This window comes from Colletotrichum truncatum (assembly GCF_014235925.2).
Source record: "Colletotrichum truncatum strain CMES1059 chromosome Unknown Contig_0002, whole genome shotgun sequence".
Lineage (NCBI taxonomy): Eukaryota > Fungi > Ascomycota > Sordariomycetes > Glomerellales > Glomerellaceae > Colletotrichum > Colletotrichum truncatum.
Genome location: NW_027222399.1, coordinates 6,208,224 through 6,226,052, shown reverse-complemented (window position 1 = coordinate 6,226,052; position 17,829 = coordinate 6,208,224). Strand labels below are relative to the sequence as shown.

Here is a 17,829-nt window from a genome sequence, read left to right as displayed (position 1 = left end):
GTCGGCAATGACGACTGATGATGAGTAGGATAAAGAGAAAGAGAGACAGCAAGCGGGAGGCGGAGCTGTTACAGGGTTCAATGGGAGGGGCGCTGACCCATCAGTGACAGACTGCCGCCTAAGGCTACCTACATAGTATGGGGTAGCAAACAGTAAACTGTGGCTCTACTCTTAGTGTGCGTACCGGGCAGGTGTTCGTAGTAACCACCAAGCAGTTCATGCCCCTTCCTTTGAAGATTGCCATCTCGCAGCGACTACAAAATCAGATCTTTGATCTGTCGCAAGCCACTCGTCGAATGGCGTCTCGGGGCAAGTGCGGCATGAGCGAGGCCATCTGATCAATGGTCAAAGAAGCGGCGACAGCGAGTGGCCAAACGTCCTGGTCCAGCGCAGCGAACTGAGACATCAGGCACAACAAGTTTGGGTTCTAGCCTTCCCAGGTTGGCGGGAGAAGTGGCCCGATAGCGCAGATAACGAAGTGACCGATACTTGTCTTCAACACCAGAAGCACAACCTAAGCAAAAGTACTGGATACTTCTCGACCCTTCTCGACTCCACTTGGTTCTGGAGGGTTCCGGCTTGCTCCTGCCTACCTTAGCGCCCTTTCCCTCTTGTGCACTTGCTCAGTTGCTGATGAATCATTCGCCATTCCCCCAGACAAGGACTCAAGGCATACTGCATAATCAGCTCCACTTGCGCCTGCGCCCCCCATTGCCTTCCCTTGGCTTCCGTTCGCCGCGGGCAGTCACCACTCACCTGGCTCCTTCCCTCTCGAACCGACCTCCGTTACCTTGGTATTTAAATACCGTCAACTTCTCCTCCAAATTTCTTCAACTTCTCCCATATCCATCCATCTCTATCACACATCTCACACTCACTGGTCCATCAGCGACACAGTTTACAATCAAACAACCATCAACATCAACACCGACTACCACATCATCAGACAAATACAGCAGCGAAGTCGCCAACATGCAGATCTTCGTCAAGACCCGTAAGTTGCCTCGCCACGTGCCTTCTCTGAATACATGTAGCTAACATACTCTTCAACAGTCACCGGCAAGACCATCACTCTTGAGGTCGAGTCCTCCGATACCATTGACAACGTCAAGTCCAAGATCCAGGACAAGGAGGGCATTCCTCCCGACCAGCAACGTCTCATTTTCGCTGGCAAGCAGCTCGAGGATGGCCGCACCTTGAGCGATTACAACATCCAGAAGGAGTCCACCCTCCACCTGGTTCTCCGCCTGCGTGGTGGTATGCAGATTTTCGTCAAGACCCTGACCGGCAAGACCATCACTCTTGAGGTTGAGTCCTCTGACACCATCGACAACGTCAAGTCCAAGATCCAGGACAAGGAGGGCATCCCCCCCGACCAGCAGCGCTTGATCTTCGCCGGCAAGCAGCTTGAGGACGGCCGCACTCTTTCCGACTACAACATCCAGAAGGAGAGCACTCTTCACTTGGTGCTCCGTCTTCGCGGTGGTATGCAGATTTTCGTCAAGACTCTTACTGGAAAGACAATTACGCTCGAGGTTGAGTCTTCCGACACTATCGACAACGTCAAGTCTAAGATTCAGGACAAGGAGGGTATTCCTCCTGACCAGCAGCGTTTGATCTTCGCCGGAAAGCAGCTCGAGGATGGTCGCACACTGTCAGACTACAACATTCAAAAGGAATCCACCCTGCATCTCGTCCTGCGTCTGCGTGGAGGTATGCAGATCTTCGTCAAGACTCTCACTGGAAAGACCATTACCCTGGAAGTCGAATCTTCGGATACCATTGACAACGTCAAGTCCAAGATCCAGGACAAGGAGGGTATCCCCCCCGACCAGCAGCGTCTCATTTTCGCTGGTAAGCAGTTGGAGGATGGCCGTACCTTGAGCGACTACAACATCCAGAAGGAATCTACCCTGCATCTCGTCCTGCGTCTGCGCGGCGGTCAGTAAGCGGTTCTTGGTACATAGGATGTTGTCTCGTTCAAGGCACTGGCGTTTATGGGATAACGATTACGGTCGGGACATGGCATTTGCATTTGGATGATATCTTTCTAGCCCCTAGTAGTTAGCTGGGCCACTGCGCGCTCTTTAAGCGTGCCAATACAGACTCTATTGAAGTCTAAATGTTTTGTTCCAGTGCCTCGTGTGACAAGCTCATGTGATGTTGTGACTACGAAACGCGGAGTGCCTTATCAGTGACGTACTCGGTGGGACCATACCGGCCTGTGATAGTGGGGTCGTGGAGGTCTCCCGCAGCTCGCTGAACCCTGCATCCAAATTAATCTTCCTACCAAACACATATTTCGACCGTTTTGTCGTGCCATGAACAGCTTGCAGAATCTTTGGGAGGTGCTGAAAACACTCTCTCTTCTTCCTCCGTAGTACTTAAAACCTCTATTTTTCTTTTTCTTTTCACTGTACCTATTTTACTGGCCTCGGCCGACCACGGACAAGTTCAGATCGACCAACGCTGCAGCCTGCGAGGCTGAGCGAGGCTATGCGGACCTTCTTCTACCACTTGAAGTTTGAGCTCTACCCGACTCCCAACCCAGTACCCAGCGACAAAATATCAAAAGGGAAAGCGCAGGCTTCTTTTTCCAGCAAAGAGGTTTGGGTGCCGCCGAAAGGCACCGACATCTTCGACGAGCTTCCAGCGCATTCTAGGAAATCGTCAAAGAGATCGTACTCTTTCCGACCTCAGCCCTCGCCGTTGCAATCCTACGAAGCGCCCTTCCCGGCCGATACCTACCGATCGAGCGAGCTCCGAGATTTGAGTACATCTGGGACCGCAAATCTGATTGACTGTGGCCCGTCCAGAGCGCCTGTCAAGGAGGACAGCGGTCGAAACATCGAAAGGATAACAGAGAAGCAGTGGCGAGCGCGCACGCAGAGCTTTCCTCCGCCACCGTCTTCTGCGGCGATTCGGCCTGAGACAGCCGTTCGGGACTGGAGGTTCGGACAGCTTAGCATACAGAGTATCGATCTTGAGGGCAACAGCGACCAAATGGCGGCAGAAGGCGCAAGTTCGTCCGCCGCGCTTGGCGTGGGTCCGACATTCGTGGGCACGACAACAAAAGCGAAATATGTTCCTCTCGAAACAAAGAATACAGACATCGGCTGGGGTGTGGTTCACTTTTACCGCGAAGAGGAGGAGACACCAGAACTCGGCCTACCCCATTCAGAAGATGACAGCAACAAGACAGAAGACTGCACAACGCTCTGCATTCCTGCGGTACCCAGTTATCTCACGCCGAGCGATTTCTTGGGTTATGTGGGCGAGAAGTGGAGGGACGATATCAGTCACTATCGAATGGTCATGACAGCCAGGATGAACCGATATCTGGTCCTGCTGAAGTTCCGGGACAGTGACCGCGCACGGAAGTGGCAGAGAGAGTTTGACGGCAAGGTCTTCAACAGCATGGAGGTAAGCAATCGCAACAACAGCAGACGCGCAAGGATCATACTGACTTTTGCAGGCCCAAGTTTGTCACGTCGTGTTCGTGAAATCGATTACTTTTGAGACCCCTACGAGAGAAAACCGCACGTTTCCCGACCTCACCCACGATCCCTTCACGCCGTCTTCTTCTGTTGCAGCGTCGAGCAGTCTCAAACCCTTTCCTCCTCCAACACCGAACCTCGTTGAATTACCCACATGCCCAGTTTGCCTAGAACGCATGGACGATACAACCGGTCTGATGACAATACCATGTCAACATGTCTTCCATTGTACCTGCCTCCAGAACTGGAAGGGCTCAGGGTGCCCCGTCTGCAGACACACGAACCCTGAAACTATCTACGACCCATCAAACCCATATACACAACCTTTTGGGTCATCCGCTTCCAATCTCTGCAGCGTGTGTGACTCGACGGACGACCTTTGGATCTGCCTCATCTGTGGAAACGTCGGTTGTGGTCGGTACAAAGGTGGTCACGCAAAGGACCACTGGAAGGAAACTGCACATAGCTTCGCCCTCGAGCTCGAGACACAGCATGTGTGGGATTACGCGGGTGATACCTGGGTTCATCGTCTCATCCGCGACAAGGGCGACGGAAAGGTGGTTGAACTCCCAGGAAGCAATGGCCATCATCACAGACCAGAAGGGGGGTTCGAGGACCTTGTCCCACGAGCGAAGCTTGACAACATAGGTCTAGAGTACACCCACCTTCTGACCAGCCAACTAGAATCGCAGCGCGTCTATTTTGAAGAGATGCTCAGCAAGGTAGCTGACAAAGCATCCAAAGCCGCAGCGACAGCAGAATCCGCCTCGGCGCAGGCATCGATCGCGCTAGAAGAGAACTCGACCCTCAAGGCGGAGCTTGCTCGTCTGAAAACACAGGTCATACCCCAACTGGAACGCGACGCAGAGCGGGACAGGATGAAAGCTACGAAATCACAGGAGCTGGCACGTAATTTGAGCAAAGCTTTACAAGAAGAAAAGGAAGTCACGCAAGGCCTTATGAAGCGCGTAGAGCATAACAACGCCGAAGTTGAAGCCCTACGACAAAAGGACGGGGAGTACAAGGCTCAGATTGCGGATTTAGAAGAGATGAACCGCGACCTGACCATGTTCATATCGGGGCAGGAGAAGCTCAAGGAGCTTGAGAACGAGGGCAAAGTGGAGGCGGGAGAAATTGCGGAGGGGAGCGTGAGTGTACCTGACAAGAAGGGCAAGCGGAGGGCGAGGAAGTGAGGAGGTAAGGAGGTAAGGACATGGAGATAATGGAGTTCCGGCATGGCATGATTCATGCAAGGTAGCATTTTTAGCGATGTTTTAATATCTAAGCGTCTTTGCAATGTTTCTCATGTTGCTTTCTTCTTACGTTGAAGGAGACGGCTGGCATTCTCCCACTGGGTTTCTACTTCCATTTGCCTTCTTTCCCCTATATTAAATGGTTTGCATCTCCTCAGCAGCGTTGCAGAATACCGTGATCTTTCCTGTTTTCTGGTCAAGAACAACATGAAGCCCCCAACGGCCGGCAACAACGTTCTTCAAAAAGAAGCATTTCATGGTATTGAAGATTCCGTCGTCAAAAAAGCTAATTTCAGCTGGCTCTTCGAGAGGCCGTTATGTCACTGGAGCCCATGAATTCGAACTTATGGTCAGAATCATTGAGTTGGTCAGGCCTTAGGGAAGATGTGATTTAAAAAGACTCTAGAAGATAAAGCCACAAGGCTGGATCATCAAAGGTAGACTCAGCGAGGGTTTGAAGCGCAGTCTATTCAGGCTCGCGGTGAAGGCTGGAGCGAAACCGAGGTATGGGTTATGGCTAGAAAAGACGGAAACGACAAGTTTCACGGGTGGTTTTGAGGCCTTGAAGTATCCTCTCGGAAGTAAGATTAACGGCCTCACCATAAATGCTCGCTCTTTCAGTCGAGACTTCAACAATGCTCCCCTCTCAGATGCTAAAAATACGGACATTGCCGGGCCCCTGAGATACTCGAGCCTTTATATGCAATGTATCATACTCAAGTGGCAGCAATCATGTAGGCACAGCATAAAGTGGCTCATCCTACTGTTCAACTGCCAGAAGTTGGAAAAGGGCTATCATATGTCCGCCACGTCTCGACCATCAAGTCCCCAAATACGAGTCCATTAGACTGCCGCCATCTAATTTTCTAAGGCATGGATCACGCTGCAAAATACAATATGCCAAAATCATGAGTTCATCAGTCATTGAACATGTCCTCTCCCTCCGCCAACCCCCCTTTTAACACCACCAGTCGATGGGTGCTACGTGATTAGAATTACCAAATTCGCCAGGACCATAATTGTAATAACCAACCAAATCAGTAACGCGATCGTAGTCACGTACCACGTATTGGCCATCTTCACGCCGACGGTACTAAACCTCCTCGCGGGCACAACCCCTGTATCAAATCCGTAGGTCGCGGCGCCTGGGACAACGGTCATGTACTTGTTGAACGAGGTGAAGTAGATCAGCGGCGCCGTGATTATGGGGAGCACGGTGCCCAATACAACCTGCGTCCCATTCAAAGCGTTGCTCAACCCCTTTTGGCCTGCGAGCGCAACAATGATGGCTGTCGGCGTGATGCTGATTACTCTCGTGACCAAGCGGCGAAGCCACGGCCTTACTCGCCAGTTCAAAGCGCCCTCGCTGGCAAGCTGGCCGGCAATGGTGCACACCAGCCCCGCCGATACTCCAGAGAGCAGAAGTGCGAAGGCGAAGATGATTCCGGCGGCAGAGGATATGCTGTTCGCCAGCAAATCGTGCATACCGAAGATGTCGGGCGCGTAGGTCGTCTGGCCATGATAGAGCGAGGCACCAGCGACGATGAGGATGGCAGAGTTGACGAAGAGCGCAAAGGTGAACAGCGAGAAGACGACCTCGGCGATGGAAAACTTCATGCAGTGTCTGATGGCCGCCATAGAGGGGAAGTAAAACATCTTCTCAAAACTGTTGGCGGTTGTCATCGTGTCGGTGCGAGGTAGATCCCGTAGGTTTCCTGCTTTCATATCAAACTCTTTGAGGCGTGACTGCACCACGCCAGAGCCCAAGTGGAGGCTGTGAGGCATTACTGTTGCCCCCAGAATACCACAGGACTGGTATAATCTGAGTATTGTTAGTGTATGCCATCTCAATTAGGCGTTTGCGCTTACCCGTTGCTCTGCACGATCGAGTCTGACGGGAGGTATCCACGGAATACTTGACCAACGGTGGTGTCTTTGATTAACGATAACTGAATGCAAAAACACACGACTACCCCAAGCACGAGGATACAGACGCCAATCTCGAATATTTTCAGTCCTCGCATGGAGCCGTCGGGCCGGTAAAATATGAGGATGAAGACAAAGTCCAAGATTGTCAAAATGACACAGGCGAGTAACGGCAGTCTCGGGATGAGCAGGTGTAATGCCGTAGCAGTGCCGATGACTACGGCCATATCTGTCGCGATGATAGCGATTTCGGATAGAGCGTAGACGACAATGTTCATCCATCTCGGGAGAAAAACACGACAGGCTGTTGCTAAGTCGAGGCCGGTGATGGTGCCGAGTTTGATGGCGAGGCTCTGGAGAAAGATAGCGAACATATTGCTCACCAGGACGATGAACAGAAGATCAAAGTGGTAGGATGCGCCAGCGGCAATGTCGGTAGAGTAGTTTCCGGGGTCGACTTCAAAGCTGTTAGCTGGGACACGCTCATTGACCTTGGCAATACCTACTATACGCAACAGCAATCATGAACCCAGGCCCAACAAACTTGCCAAAGGTGATGAGATCGCTCCATCTACGCTGAAGCCATGTACCCTCCTTTTCGTTGGGATTATTCCTCGGCAAAGGGCCTGGACGCGATGGAAGCGATAACGGCTCCGCCTCTATTCGGTCATCTTTCCCTGTCAATGAATCGGGTTTGGATGTGCTTTCCGATGGTCCTGGTGTTGAGACTATGGTTTCGAGGCCGATATAATCGGGTGGAATATCTATAGTTAATCGCCTCGGTCGGTTGTTTGAAAGACCATGCAGGGTCTGGTTGATTGTGTAGTCTGCAGTAAAGGGACTGGCGCTGTGCCTTCGATCTTTACTCCCATGCTGGGGCTCTTCCAGCCACGTAGGCTTCATGGTTTCCCAGAGAGTAACGATCGTAGAGGTTCAGAGTCTGGAGGCTGCATTCCTCAAGTCAGTTATCCTGGAGGCTAGGGAGTAGACTTCATGCTCACCAACAACATGGGCGACGGTGGATGAGAGCGTTAGACTTCCCGCAGCAACATCGAAAATGGGCAACTCGAGAAGAAAGAAACAAAAAGCAGCGGATCCAGACGGTGAACCTGGAGTCGAAGTGGTTTTGTCATATCACTAGTCCGCCCGATGAAAGCAGAATTCCTAAACGACATGGATCCTGCACAACGGCAGGTGAGGTATGCCGAATGCGGCATCAGACAAGGTATACGGGCTCCTCCGGTTGAGATGATCACTCGTCATTAGCATGTCGGAGTTGGGCACCCGAGTCTGTGGGATGCCCAGAAGAGGGCCATGGCATCAGTGTGAAACAATCAAACCCAAATGGTCTTGGTTACTAGTGGGTTGTCCGGCGAGGATTTGAAGAAGAAGTCTTCGAGAAGTCGGCCGCCACTAGCTTCTGAAGGCATGCATCTGGTCCGGAATTTCCTTAGACCCAAATATCCGGCTTCGGAATAGCGCACATTGCGAGGCACATGTTAGACAATCGGCATAGAAAGATCAGCACTTACGGCGTGGCTGGTTCAGTTTAGGTACGGGAGTGGTCAGAAGCATGTAATGGGGTTGTGGCGTAAGGAAGGCTTGCAACCTTTTTGCCAAGAAATATTGTATTTGCTGGTTGGCCTCTCTAGATCGGCCTGACTAGAAGTGAAGTTCTTCATCCTCTTTTGAACATTGTTTGCCAGCCGCTCTCTGTTGAAGGCTGATCTCTTGCTCTTGGCGGACCGGTTTTGGCTTGATTCGACCGGCCTCGTGCGCTTGTGGGACGGTCAGCAGCTCAGCGGACTGACCGGGCTCACGGGGACCCATCCTCGTTTGTGTAACCCGAGCGGGCCCCTGTGCTTGGCTCCGTACACCCTTGTCATTCCGGCCTGACATTCGGCCCCGGACCGGAATGGGATGTTGATTTATGGGGGATGCTGTTGAAGCTTGTGGGCCTCTATTCACACATTCACCTGATCTTCTTGGTCTCCTTTCCAGCAGCACGTTCGCGGTCTCTCTTAGCGTAAATGCCAGCGGTGAAGGGGTTCTCGTAGGTCAAGGCGATCTTGTAGACGATGAACACCCATACGGTCAGCAATATTCCGGCAGGCTTGCCGTAAATAAGGGCGGCGCCAAGGAAGCTCAGTGTTGAGCCGTTGTACATGGGGGCATCGGTGATGTTGAAGGGGAAGCCAGTCACAATGCTGTCCATCAGAATGCCAAAGTAGTCACCGAGGAATGTGCCGACAATACCCAGCTGCCACGTCGAAGAGAGAACGAGCACATTGCCGGTCGCAACAAGAGCGTAGCCGACATAGGTCACCGCGTCGGACGCAAGCAAAGGATGTGTGGGCTGGAAGCGAAGGGCCCGTTCGTAAAGGAGGTCACGGACGATGCCGAGGGAGAAGATGGTGGCAGCCAATGCATAGCAGGCAGTCCTAGAGCGCCCACCGAATGCCTTGGTGAGGATCTTGTTGTGGTACTCTGGAGTCCGGGTTAGAGGCAGTTGTTCACTCTGGAAGACGGTCCTACGAACCTTGTCTCGCGACGATGCTACGCAACTTGTCAGCCCACAATTTGATGAGAGTGGTTTCGGGAGCCAAACTTACTTCCAGAACAAAGGGTTGAAGGCAATAGAAGCCGCAGAAACTATTTACAACAACAAACAAAAAGGTCAGCACAGTCAACGACGACGAGGACGACGACGTGAAGCTCCAGAGAGAGAGGCCCAAGCTCCACTGAGACTGAATGACGTACTGAGTAGGCTCTTCTGGTCAAAGTCGACCAACGCCTTGCTTTCGATCTCGACAGGCGCCATGGCTGAAGTTTTGAGGGATTAAAAACCGAGTGGTAAATGGCCGAATTGATCAGTTTGGCAAAAGCAAAGACTCGTAGGAAAAACCGTTGAGAACAGTTGTAGGATGCTAGGTACGATTTAGCTTGTGACAGAGCTTGGCTCCACCAGTATTTATGTCAGTGGGGACACCTGGCCATAGCGTCGCAACATTACGCAGTAGTGCATGGGGTCGGTTTTTTCTTCTATGGAGTTTCGGGGGCCTTCCAGCCCTCTCCCCCGCTGTAGCCGATGCTGGGGCGGGAACAGGCCCCATGACACAGTGGAAAGGAGGCCTAGGCGGAAATACCGAAAGGCCGCTGAACAGCACCACACAAGTCGAGCCCTTTCTCTCTGGTCACCAGGTCAAAAGTAATCATCATTCAAGTCTAGCCTGTAAACAGCGGCGCCAGCCAAAATTGCAATGGGTATCAACCACAACCTCCAAATCATTCGAACCATCCTCTCAGGAGTAAGCCAACAACGCCCGGGCACAATTCACCTGCGATTCCTAGTCTTCTTAGCCACTGTGCCCGTGTCTTCCTCCTCGTCGTCCTGGCCCTTCTTAAGGTCTTCAATTAAGCCCCATTCTTCCTTGTCATACCAGTCCTCGCCGTCCGACATGTCTCGGTTCGGTCCGCTGTGCGCCTCCGCCTTGGACCACGCGAGGACAGTCCTACGAAGCCGATTGGCCTTGAGAAGACCCTCATGAAGCTTCCTGGCCCCGCGGCAGACCTCTTCCTGCTTCTGCACGTACAATGCCAGCAGGCGGCGGATATCCTCGGCTTCCGGGTCCGGTAGCCCCACATCTCGGTCTGGACGGGCGTTGGCGGGAGGTCGAAAGAATGGGTGCACGAATGTCTCGTCCACCTTGTCGGATGTTATTGACGGCGCATTCGCACCGTTGCGATCCGTCAGTTCCGTTCCTTGGTGAGATGGGGGCGCGGTGCTGGCCTGCCGCATCTCGACGTCGGTAGCTTTCTGCTTCTGTGCCTTGTTTGAGCTGGCTTCCTCTCCCTCTTTGGCCCGTGTATCTCCGTTTGGTGGTTTTGATGTCTCGCCCTCAGCTTTCGCATCATCTTTGGCTGGCTTATCAGGTAACGGCTTGCGGCCCTCAGGCTTCTCTGACCCTGCGTCCGTCATTGTCACGTCACCATCGCCGCTGTCCTTATAGCCTGATGGCTCGCCGTTCGTGCCATTCGGTGCCTGTCCTGGCTTCGCATCGCCATTGATCGTCCCGGGCGAGGTCCCTTCATTTTCGGCAGCAGTCGCCTTCAGGCTCAGTTGAAATCCACGTTCTAAGTAGTCGGCCGAGTAAAGTTCGGCGTCGTCGGGGCCCACCATCATGCCACAAGGCACCCAAGTGTAGTCGCCGCATAACCTTGTGAAGAGGTGTTTTACTCTCCACAGCGACTTGTTCTCTTTACGCATGACTTCGCAACTCTGTTCGGCAATTTCATTCAGGGTCTTGGCTGTAAAGGGCTTCGAGAGGGTAGGATGGGTCGGGAGGTCGGTCGACGCGGTCAGGGGGGCGAGAATCTCTGGTCAGGGTCAGCGGAGTCTCCACGGTGCCCAGATGACGAACTTACGTTCGATTCGAATGTTGGCATAAGGGTCAAGCTCTGTAGCCGACGCAACAGCCTCTTGTATACGCTCTTCATCGTCGTCGCTGTCGATCTCGTACCCCTCCTCGTCAACAATGGGTGGGTTTCGGCTTATTATTGTCCGCTGCTGCCCGGCGTAGTCGATGACCTACAATTGTCAGTCCTGACCTGTCAGTTGAGAGTACGCCGCGCGACGCACCTCATTGTAGACCTCCGGTCCAGAGGGTGGCGCGAGCTGCCCCTGGTGGGAGAAGAGGGCTCGCTTCTTAAGTTTGTGGCCACGGTTCCCGTAGTGGTCGATCTCATCGTCCGAGTCGGATTCTAGGGCTGCTCGTCAGAATGCTACACCAACAGCGAGGGTGAGAGTGAGTGTAGTCGCATACCGTAAGCTTTGCGTTTGAGTGCCTTTTTCATAGCGGCCACGGTCTCGGCGAAGAGGATCTGTTGGGTTGCCATTGCGCCGTAAGGCCTTTGCTCCTGGCGAGGAGCCGAGAGCGATCACGGAGGTAGTTCGGCAGCGAGGACGAGGGGGGAAGGCTTTGACGAGAATTTTGGTGACAACAAGAATAAAATTCTCACAAGTTTTCGGTGAGGCTGCAATTCGTATCGAAACAGGATTGAAAGGGAGGCATCCACGTGGTAGATCACTGCGGTAGTGTGGTGTGGTAAAGGTGTAGAATGGGTAGCCCTCAATTTCTGCGCGCAGTCTCTGTGACGAGGCGGGAGGAGAACCACGCGGGCGGCAAGGCTGTCTCTCTCTCTCTCTCTCTCTCAGTGCAGTGCTAGTCCCAGTTCCTTTCCTTCAGGGCACTTTGGGCACAGCAAATGGGCCATGACCGCATCTGGTTTATCGGCCAATCAGAAGTCTCTTCATCGGCACCCATTTTTCCCGATCCCGAGGTTGGTGCGAGTCCCTCCCCCTAGTGTGCTGTACATAACCATTACCATAGAATCGTTGTGGTACTACGGTACATGTATAGGGGCCCCACCTTCTGTGAAGTCACTGGGTACAGTGGGCTGGGATCGCTGACTTTGGTTCTGGACGCTGGAATGGAGCTGCGATACCTATGACATGTACCTCACCAGGTGGAGGACCCATACTTGTACGATTCCCATCTGAATGAAGCTTTCTTTTTGCGACGATCCGTAGCTTGCGTTCGCATTGTCAATCTCGCTGACGGCCTTCATTATTCCACGTTGAGCGACCATGCTCCCTTGAGTCTACTACTGTGTGTTCTCGCGAACTAGTACATCGTTTAGGAGCTACTGCTGACTCTGCAGGCCAGAGCTTCTGCGACGAATCCCTCATTGCCCCTCGATATCTCAGTCGCCTCGTCCATGTGAACATAGAAATACCTTTACAATGGACGGATACCCAATTGGAAGCCTGGACCACAACATCCCGCACATCGTCCTCGCTGGCTTGACCTCGAACCCCACCAAAGCCCTACCTCTGAACGCCGAACTTCGGGACCAAGCGATACTACTGCGGTCGGAGCTACCGAGCCTCGAAAGCCCAGATGCCGAAGCGCTGAGAGAGTATATCGTGCGCCAGGATGGGAGGAATCACCCATGGAATGGAAGGGACAGCGGGAAGCCGTACAAGCTCCGGGTCACCGTAGCTGGCCGGGTACGGCTTATACCATCCTCATGTGTCCCATTAGACTAACCCCTTGGATAGTCGTTCGTCCTCCCTCCCCGCCGAGCCAGGCTACCAGATGGCTACGAGGCCACCGATGTGTCTCCTGCGCTGCATTCCCCCTTCTCGCCCCTGAGTCCTGTGTCGCCTCTCTACCCGGATGGCCTTATGGACACGGAATGGCTGAAGAAGCATGAAGAGCTAGTCCCCAGCGTCTATGTGTCTTTCTATACCCTCACATCTGATCCGACGCTCGCTACGCTGCACGACAACCAGCTGAAGACCGATATCAACAATACAAAGGCTGCTCTGAGCAAGTCGGGTTATAAAACGCGCTTGGCCGTGGTGCTTCTTAGCGATGGCACAGCATCGTCTTCCACAGCAGATCTTGTGCAGGACCGACTTGACAACATAAGGAGGGGCGTTGGACTGGATGCCAAGTCGTTCTTCTACCTGTCGCCCGGCGATATATCCATCGACCTCGAACACACGGCGGACTCTATGCTTGCGGCGGTGTTTCTGCAGGCCATCGAGTACTACCGCGATCTTGGCCGCCATGCGCGGAAGAAACGCAGCCGTGGGATTGCCCCCCAGCCCACAGTGCCACCTACAAATACTTCACAAACGCTTACAGTCCAAGATTGGAACGTAAGATACGATTACAAGACAGGCATATTCGCAGAGTTCCGCCAGGAGATGGATGCGGCTCTGCGCTCATATGACCAAGCGTACGAGGGGCTCTTGAGCCAGGATGTTATGGACGTCATCCCAAGCTGGAGTCCTCGTTGGAACGAAGCGCGTCTACTGGCCGATATCATTGCAATACGGGGCATAAGATGCGTGCTCTGGGGTGGACACACCACTTCTGCGGTACGGAGATGGCAAATGCACCGAGACAGGATAGCCGACTTTGTTGATCGTCGTGGTCGGGGAACCAACAATTACGGCTGGGAGGCATGGGAGTCGAGATGGGCCATTGTAATGGCGAACTTGATCGAACGGGTAGACTTTCGCAGCTTGGCACCGTCTACAAAGACCCTGTACCTCCAGCCGGAGAAGGCTGCGGCGATAGACAGGCTGCAACCTTGGGACATGCTGCATCACACGGGCTATTGGTACCGCACTGCTGCAGAGCACCTCGCAGCTCGACGAGCTCTTGCTCGGTCTATTCCTGAGGAGGATCGTCGGTCGCCAGATACCACGCCCGCATCAACAGTAGCTAGCAAAGCCTTCACATACGACACCTACATGTGCCCGGACCCTCATGAGGAGTTTCCTCTGCATGGAACAGGCGTCAACCACTCACAACTCATAATAGATCTTTTAATGGCGGCGACATCTCAGTTTCAGGCACGGAGGCAGCACCGTATGTCAGCAGAACTGTCTCTGGAGTGTGCTAAGGAAATGGTGAACCTGAAGGCGTGGAGCAACATCGTGGCGTTGCTTCGACCACTGTGGGAAAACATGTCGTTCAGGGCAGAGGGATGGTTCAACATTGCGGAGGACCTCGGCTGGGTGCTCCGAGCTGCAGCGGCTCACACAGGGAATGGAGAGCTTGTGGTTGCCATTGACTGGGAGCTGATGAACAGAAGTAGGCAACGAAGCTATCCTTCCCCTTTCTATTACAGCTACTGACAGCCAGCAGAGTTCACGCGGCGGCCCAAGTGGCACTACGATATTACTAGATCTCTAGAGGGTCTGTCGATCGAATCCAAGCCTACAGTGACGATCAATGATGACACCACATCATCGTTCATCTCGGCAGCCTTCATCTTCCAAGGTGAAGATGGCAAGGCCGGCGAGACTTGCCAAGCTCAACTAGCGATCAAGTCTGATGCCTTCCCTGATGCAGCTGCAGTAGCCCTCAAGGGGCTGCGAGTTAATTTCGAAGGCAGCCTCAAGACCATCACTCTGGACCATGAAGCCGACTCCAACACGGTCAAGTCAAAGGGCAACGTGTCGCTCTCCGACGTGGCACTGAAAGAGACGTCCCGAGACGGCGAAGAAGGTGAGGAGGGTGCTTCGGTCTTGAGCGGATCTGCCAATTTGTCCGTCAAGCCAGGTTCTACTAATGTATACGAAATGGGCATACCGCTACGCGAGCCCGGCGAGGCCCGCGCATCATCGGTTACCTTGATTCTAGAGACGGACGCTTTCTCTCTAAACTACACGATTAGTTTCCAAGACTTAGGCGCAGCAGACTTCTGGTTTAGCCCGTCGCTGTTCAGGAAACGGGTCGTGCGGCAGAGTGCCCACGTCATCCATGTGCAGCCCAGGCCGCCCAAGATGGATATCAAGCTCGCACAGCCTTTGGGCCAATTCTACGCCAATGAGGCTATGGAGCTGCTTCTAGATGTGGTCAATGCAGAGGACGAAGAAGCTGTCGCCAAGTTGGAGGTGCACGTATTCGGCGAGCAAATACCCCCTTTCCGCGTCCAGGTGGAGGACCAAGAAACACAGAGCGCAGAATCAGGCCAGGAAGAGGCCAAGCTTACCGGCATACCCCTCGGCACTCTTGGAACCTCGCAGTCGACCAAGGTCAAGATCAGCCTGGACCCCGTACAAGTAACGACGTCCTACGACGTGACGCTGAGGGTCTTCTACCACCTCGTCTCCGACCCGGCGACGCTGATCATGCAGATCCTCCCTGTCCAGCTCAACGTTGTCAACCCTTTCGAAGCAAACTACGACCTCATCCCCCGCCTCCATCCCGACCCCTGGCCAAGTCTGTTCGATCACGAAGGCGTCCAGGACCCCAACGTCAGCGACGACGCCGCCATCCACCCCCGAGGCATCTCTCAGAAGTGGTGCCTCGTGTGCCATTTCGCTTCCTTCGCCACCGAGGACCTGGAGATCGTCAGTATGGACGCCGAGGTGATTGCATGCCAGAACAACGCACGCTGCACAACGGTATCCCGGCCAGGAATCCCCGAGGGCGGTCTTCGCATGTCCCCGAAGTCGATGCAGGAGGCACAGTTCGACCTCGTTGCGCAAAAATACAGCCTCGACGACCGCGGCCCCGCCTCCCTCGACGTGGCGTTCGTCCTCAAATGGCGCCGGGCATCGTCGCCTTCCTCTACAGTCAACACGACCACGATGCTCGTGCCCAGGTACATCGTACTCGGCACCGAACCCCGCGTGCTCGCGTCGTACACCCTCGCCAACCCCGTCACGGGGCTGGTGAACCTCGACATCACCATCGAGAACCCTTCGAGCCATTTCCTGACATTCGGCCTCAACATGGAACCCAGCGATGAGTTTGCCTTTTCTGGCGCCAAACAAACCACGCTCCATGTGCTCCCCGTCTCCAGGCGTTCGGTGACATATCGTCTCCTGCCCCTCGTCAGGGGAGTTTTTATCCGGCCGACGCTTGTGGTGAGGGACAAGTACTTCCAAAAGGTGCTGAGAATCATCCCGACAGAGGGCATGAAGATCGACAAGGACGGGCTGCTGGTGTGGATTCCGCCGGAAGAAGAAGAAGAAGAAGATGATGATGATGAAAAGGATAGCTAGTTGGCGCCACAGCTCTTGTATACATACATGATCTATCTACATCTAAAGGGGTTTACAAGTCACCACCGCCCACCCACCATTTCTATATCCCGTCTTGTATATCCTTGCCTGTCTGCTTCGCTTTCCGAGTGACTGAGAACTAACTTCTCACATTTTGGCTTTGGGTGGCCGCTCTGGCCGTCCAATTCTCTTCATCCACTCTTCCGAAAGCGTCGTCTTCTCCTTGGCGCTCAACCGTGTCCACGACTCGTAGTCCTCCTGCTCCCGCCTCCACTCCCCAAGCCCCTTGACAATCCACTCCCCGGTCAACCGCGCGCTCAGACCGGGGATTTCCATGGGGAACAGGTGTCCCGCCTCCGGCAACGTAATCTCCTTCACGCGACCTCTCGCCACGCCGCCACTACCGCCTGCTCCCGTCCCCGTAAGCCGCATCTTCTCTTCCCGCAGTTCCGGGGTGGACAGGTCACTGGTTCCGCCGAAGACGTACAGCACCCCAGGGCGCAGGTTCGGCAGACGCGCGAGTGTGCTGGCGCCCTCCGGTCGGTACAGCGGGTATGTGTAGTACCTCTCGTTCAGCGAGGTGTCGAGATCGGGCACGAGGTCAGGGCGGATGACTTCGCGGCCCGTCTCGTCGTAGGCGTCCCAGCTGGGACGGAAGAAGGTGAAGACTTCCTGGTGCTTCGTCGTCGTCAACGTGACGCCCTTGCCGGCTTCAGGGTACAGCTGCGTCGGCACGTCTCTCAAGCCGTACTTGACCCATGATTCAAAGACTCTCTGGTCCCAGGCGCGGTAGAACGGGCTCTTGAGGAAGGCATTTTTCGCTTCGTCTCTAGACGGCCAAATGTCTCGTCTTGAAGCGGACGCGGCCGCGGGTGACTGGCTGATGCTGCCCTTTGCGTTGGACGACCACTTGGAGATGACGGGGTCGAGGAGGATGACGGCGGAGAAGAGGCGCGGGTTGACGAGGCCTACGTTGACGATGGCGTTGCCGCCGAAGGAGTGGCCTACGCCGATGATGGGTCGCGGCGGGCGGAGGGTGTTGATGATGTGGGTTATGTCGCGCGGGTAGTCGAACCAGCCGGGGTCGTTGCCGAGTTTGCCCTCGTTTAGGATGGAAGAGGCAGCTTGCCAGGCGGCGTCGGCGATGATGATGGAGCGGATGCGGAAGTTCTGGACTTTGGACTCCGCGTGGAGGTCCTCCCAGAGGGCTTCGTAGAGTTCCTGGCTATGTCAATATTAAATAACATAACTTTGGGGAGGCTTATGATTTGAGTGATCGGGTTCATGAGAATTGAAAGATGGGTTGGGTTACCTTGGGGAAGCCGTTTGCGTGCGCGCCGATGATAGTCACATCTCCGGGCTGCGGGTTCGGGTTATCCTTGGGGATGTACTCCTTCACAGCCACTTTGAGGACATCATCTTGAGAGTTTGCGAGGGCGCGGGGGAATTCGCGAATGTGCGAGGCGTCGAGTATGTGTTCTTTGATGTGGAAAACAGAAGAGGGCGACATGATTAGGCTGGCCTCTCTGTAAGGGCAGACCAATTCAAAACGACGTCGTTT

At 54.1% G+C, this 17,829-nt stretch overlaps 7 protein-coding genes across 7 annotated transcripts; 3 read left to right on the top strand and 4 right to left on the bottom strand.

The window, feature by feature from the left end:
• Positions 1–633: 633 nt before the first annotated feature.
• CTRU02_204659 (polyubiquitin) lies at positions 634–1,949 on the top strand (the record flags this gene model as incomplete). The annotated part of the gene is made up of 2 exons (XM_036721134.1): positions 634–994; positions 1,054–1,949. The coding sequence occupies 2 exons, from the start codon at positions 634–636 to the stop codon at positions 1,947–1,949; spliced, it is 1,257 nt and encodes a 418-aa protein (XP_036587118.1).
• Positions 1,950–2,496: 547 nt separating this feature from the next.
• CTRU02_204658 (zn-finger in ubiquitin-hydrolase) lies at positions 2,497–4,690 on the top strand (the record flags this gene model as incomplete). The annotated part of the gene is made up of 2 exons (XM_036721133.1): positions 2,497–3,423; positions 3,476–4,690. 2 exons carry the CDS (start codon positions 2,497–2,499, stop codon positions 4,688–4,690), a joined length of 2,142 nt encoding a protein of 713 aa, XP_036587117.1.
• A 1,041-nt stretch (positions 4,691–5,731) lies between these two features.
• CTRU02_204657 (transporter protein smf2) lies at positions 5,732–7,579 on the bottom strand (the record flags this gene model as incomplete). The annotated part of the gene is made up of 3 exons (XM_036721132.1): positions 5,732–6,572; positions 6,620–7,133; positions 7,183–7,579. The coding sequence occupies 3 exons, from the start codon at positions 7,577–7,579 to the stop codon at positions 5,732–5,734; spliced, it is 1,752 nt and encodes a 583-aa protein (XP_036587116.1).
• Positions 7,580–8,648: 1,069 nt separating this feature from the next.
• Positions 8,649–9,497, bottom strand: CTRU02_204656 (methylene-fatty-acyl-phospholipid synthase; the record flags this gene model as incomplete). Its single annotated transcript, XM_036721131.1, has 4 exons — positions 8,649–9,163; positions 9,216–9,232; positions 9,289–9,328; positions 9,437–9,497. The coding sequence occupies 4 exons, from the start codon at positions 9,495–9,497 to the stop codon at positions 8,649–8,651; spliced, it is 633 nt and encodes a 210-aa protein (XP_036587115.1).
• Positions 9,498–9,603: 106 nt separating this feature from the next.
• CTRU02_204655 (rxt2-like protein) lies at positions 9,604–11,572 on the bottom strand (the record flags this gene model as incomplete). The annotated part of the gene is made up of 5 exons (XM_036721130.2): positions 9,604–9,832; positions 10,015–11,053; positions 11,102–11,264; positions 11,316–11,437; positions 11,500–11,572. The coding sequence occupies 5 exons, from the start codon at positions 11,570–11,572 to the stop codon at positions 9,604–9,606; spliced, it is 1,626 nt and encodes a 541-aa protein (XP_036587114.2).
• Positions 11,573–12,479: 907 nt separating this feature from the next.
• On the top strand, positions 12,480–16,268 carry CTRU02_204654 (uncharacterized protein; the record flags this gene model as incomplete). The annotated part of the gene is made up of 3 exons (XM_036721128.1): positions 12,480–12,746; positions 12,798–14,346; positions 14,401–16,268. The coding sequence occupies 3 exons, from the start codon at positions 12,480–12,482 to the stop codon at positions 16,266–16,268; spliced, it is 3,684 nt and encodes a 1,227-aa protein (XP_036587113.1).
• A 147-nt stretch (positions 16,269–16,415) lies between these two features.
• CTRU02_204653 (toxin biosynthesis) lies at positions 16,416–17,778 on the bottom strand (the record flags this gene model as incomplete). The annotated part of the gene is made up of 2 exons (XM_036721129.1): positions 16,416–17,489; positions 17,581–17,778. 2 exons carry the CDS (start codon positions 17,776–17,778, stop codon positions 16,416–16,418), a joined length of 1,272 nt encoding a protein of 423 aa, XP_036587112.1.
• Between the last annotated feature and the right edge of the window lie 51 nt (positions 17,779–17,829).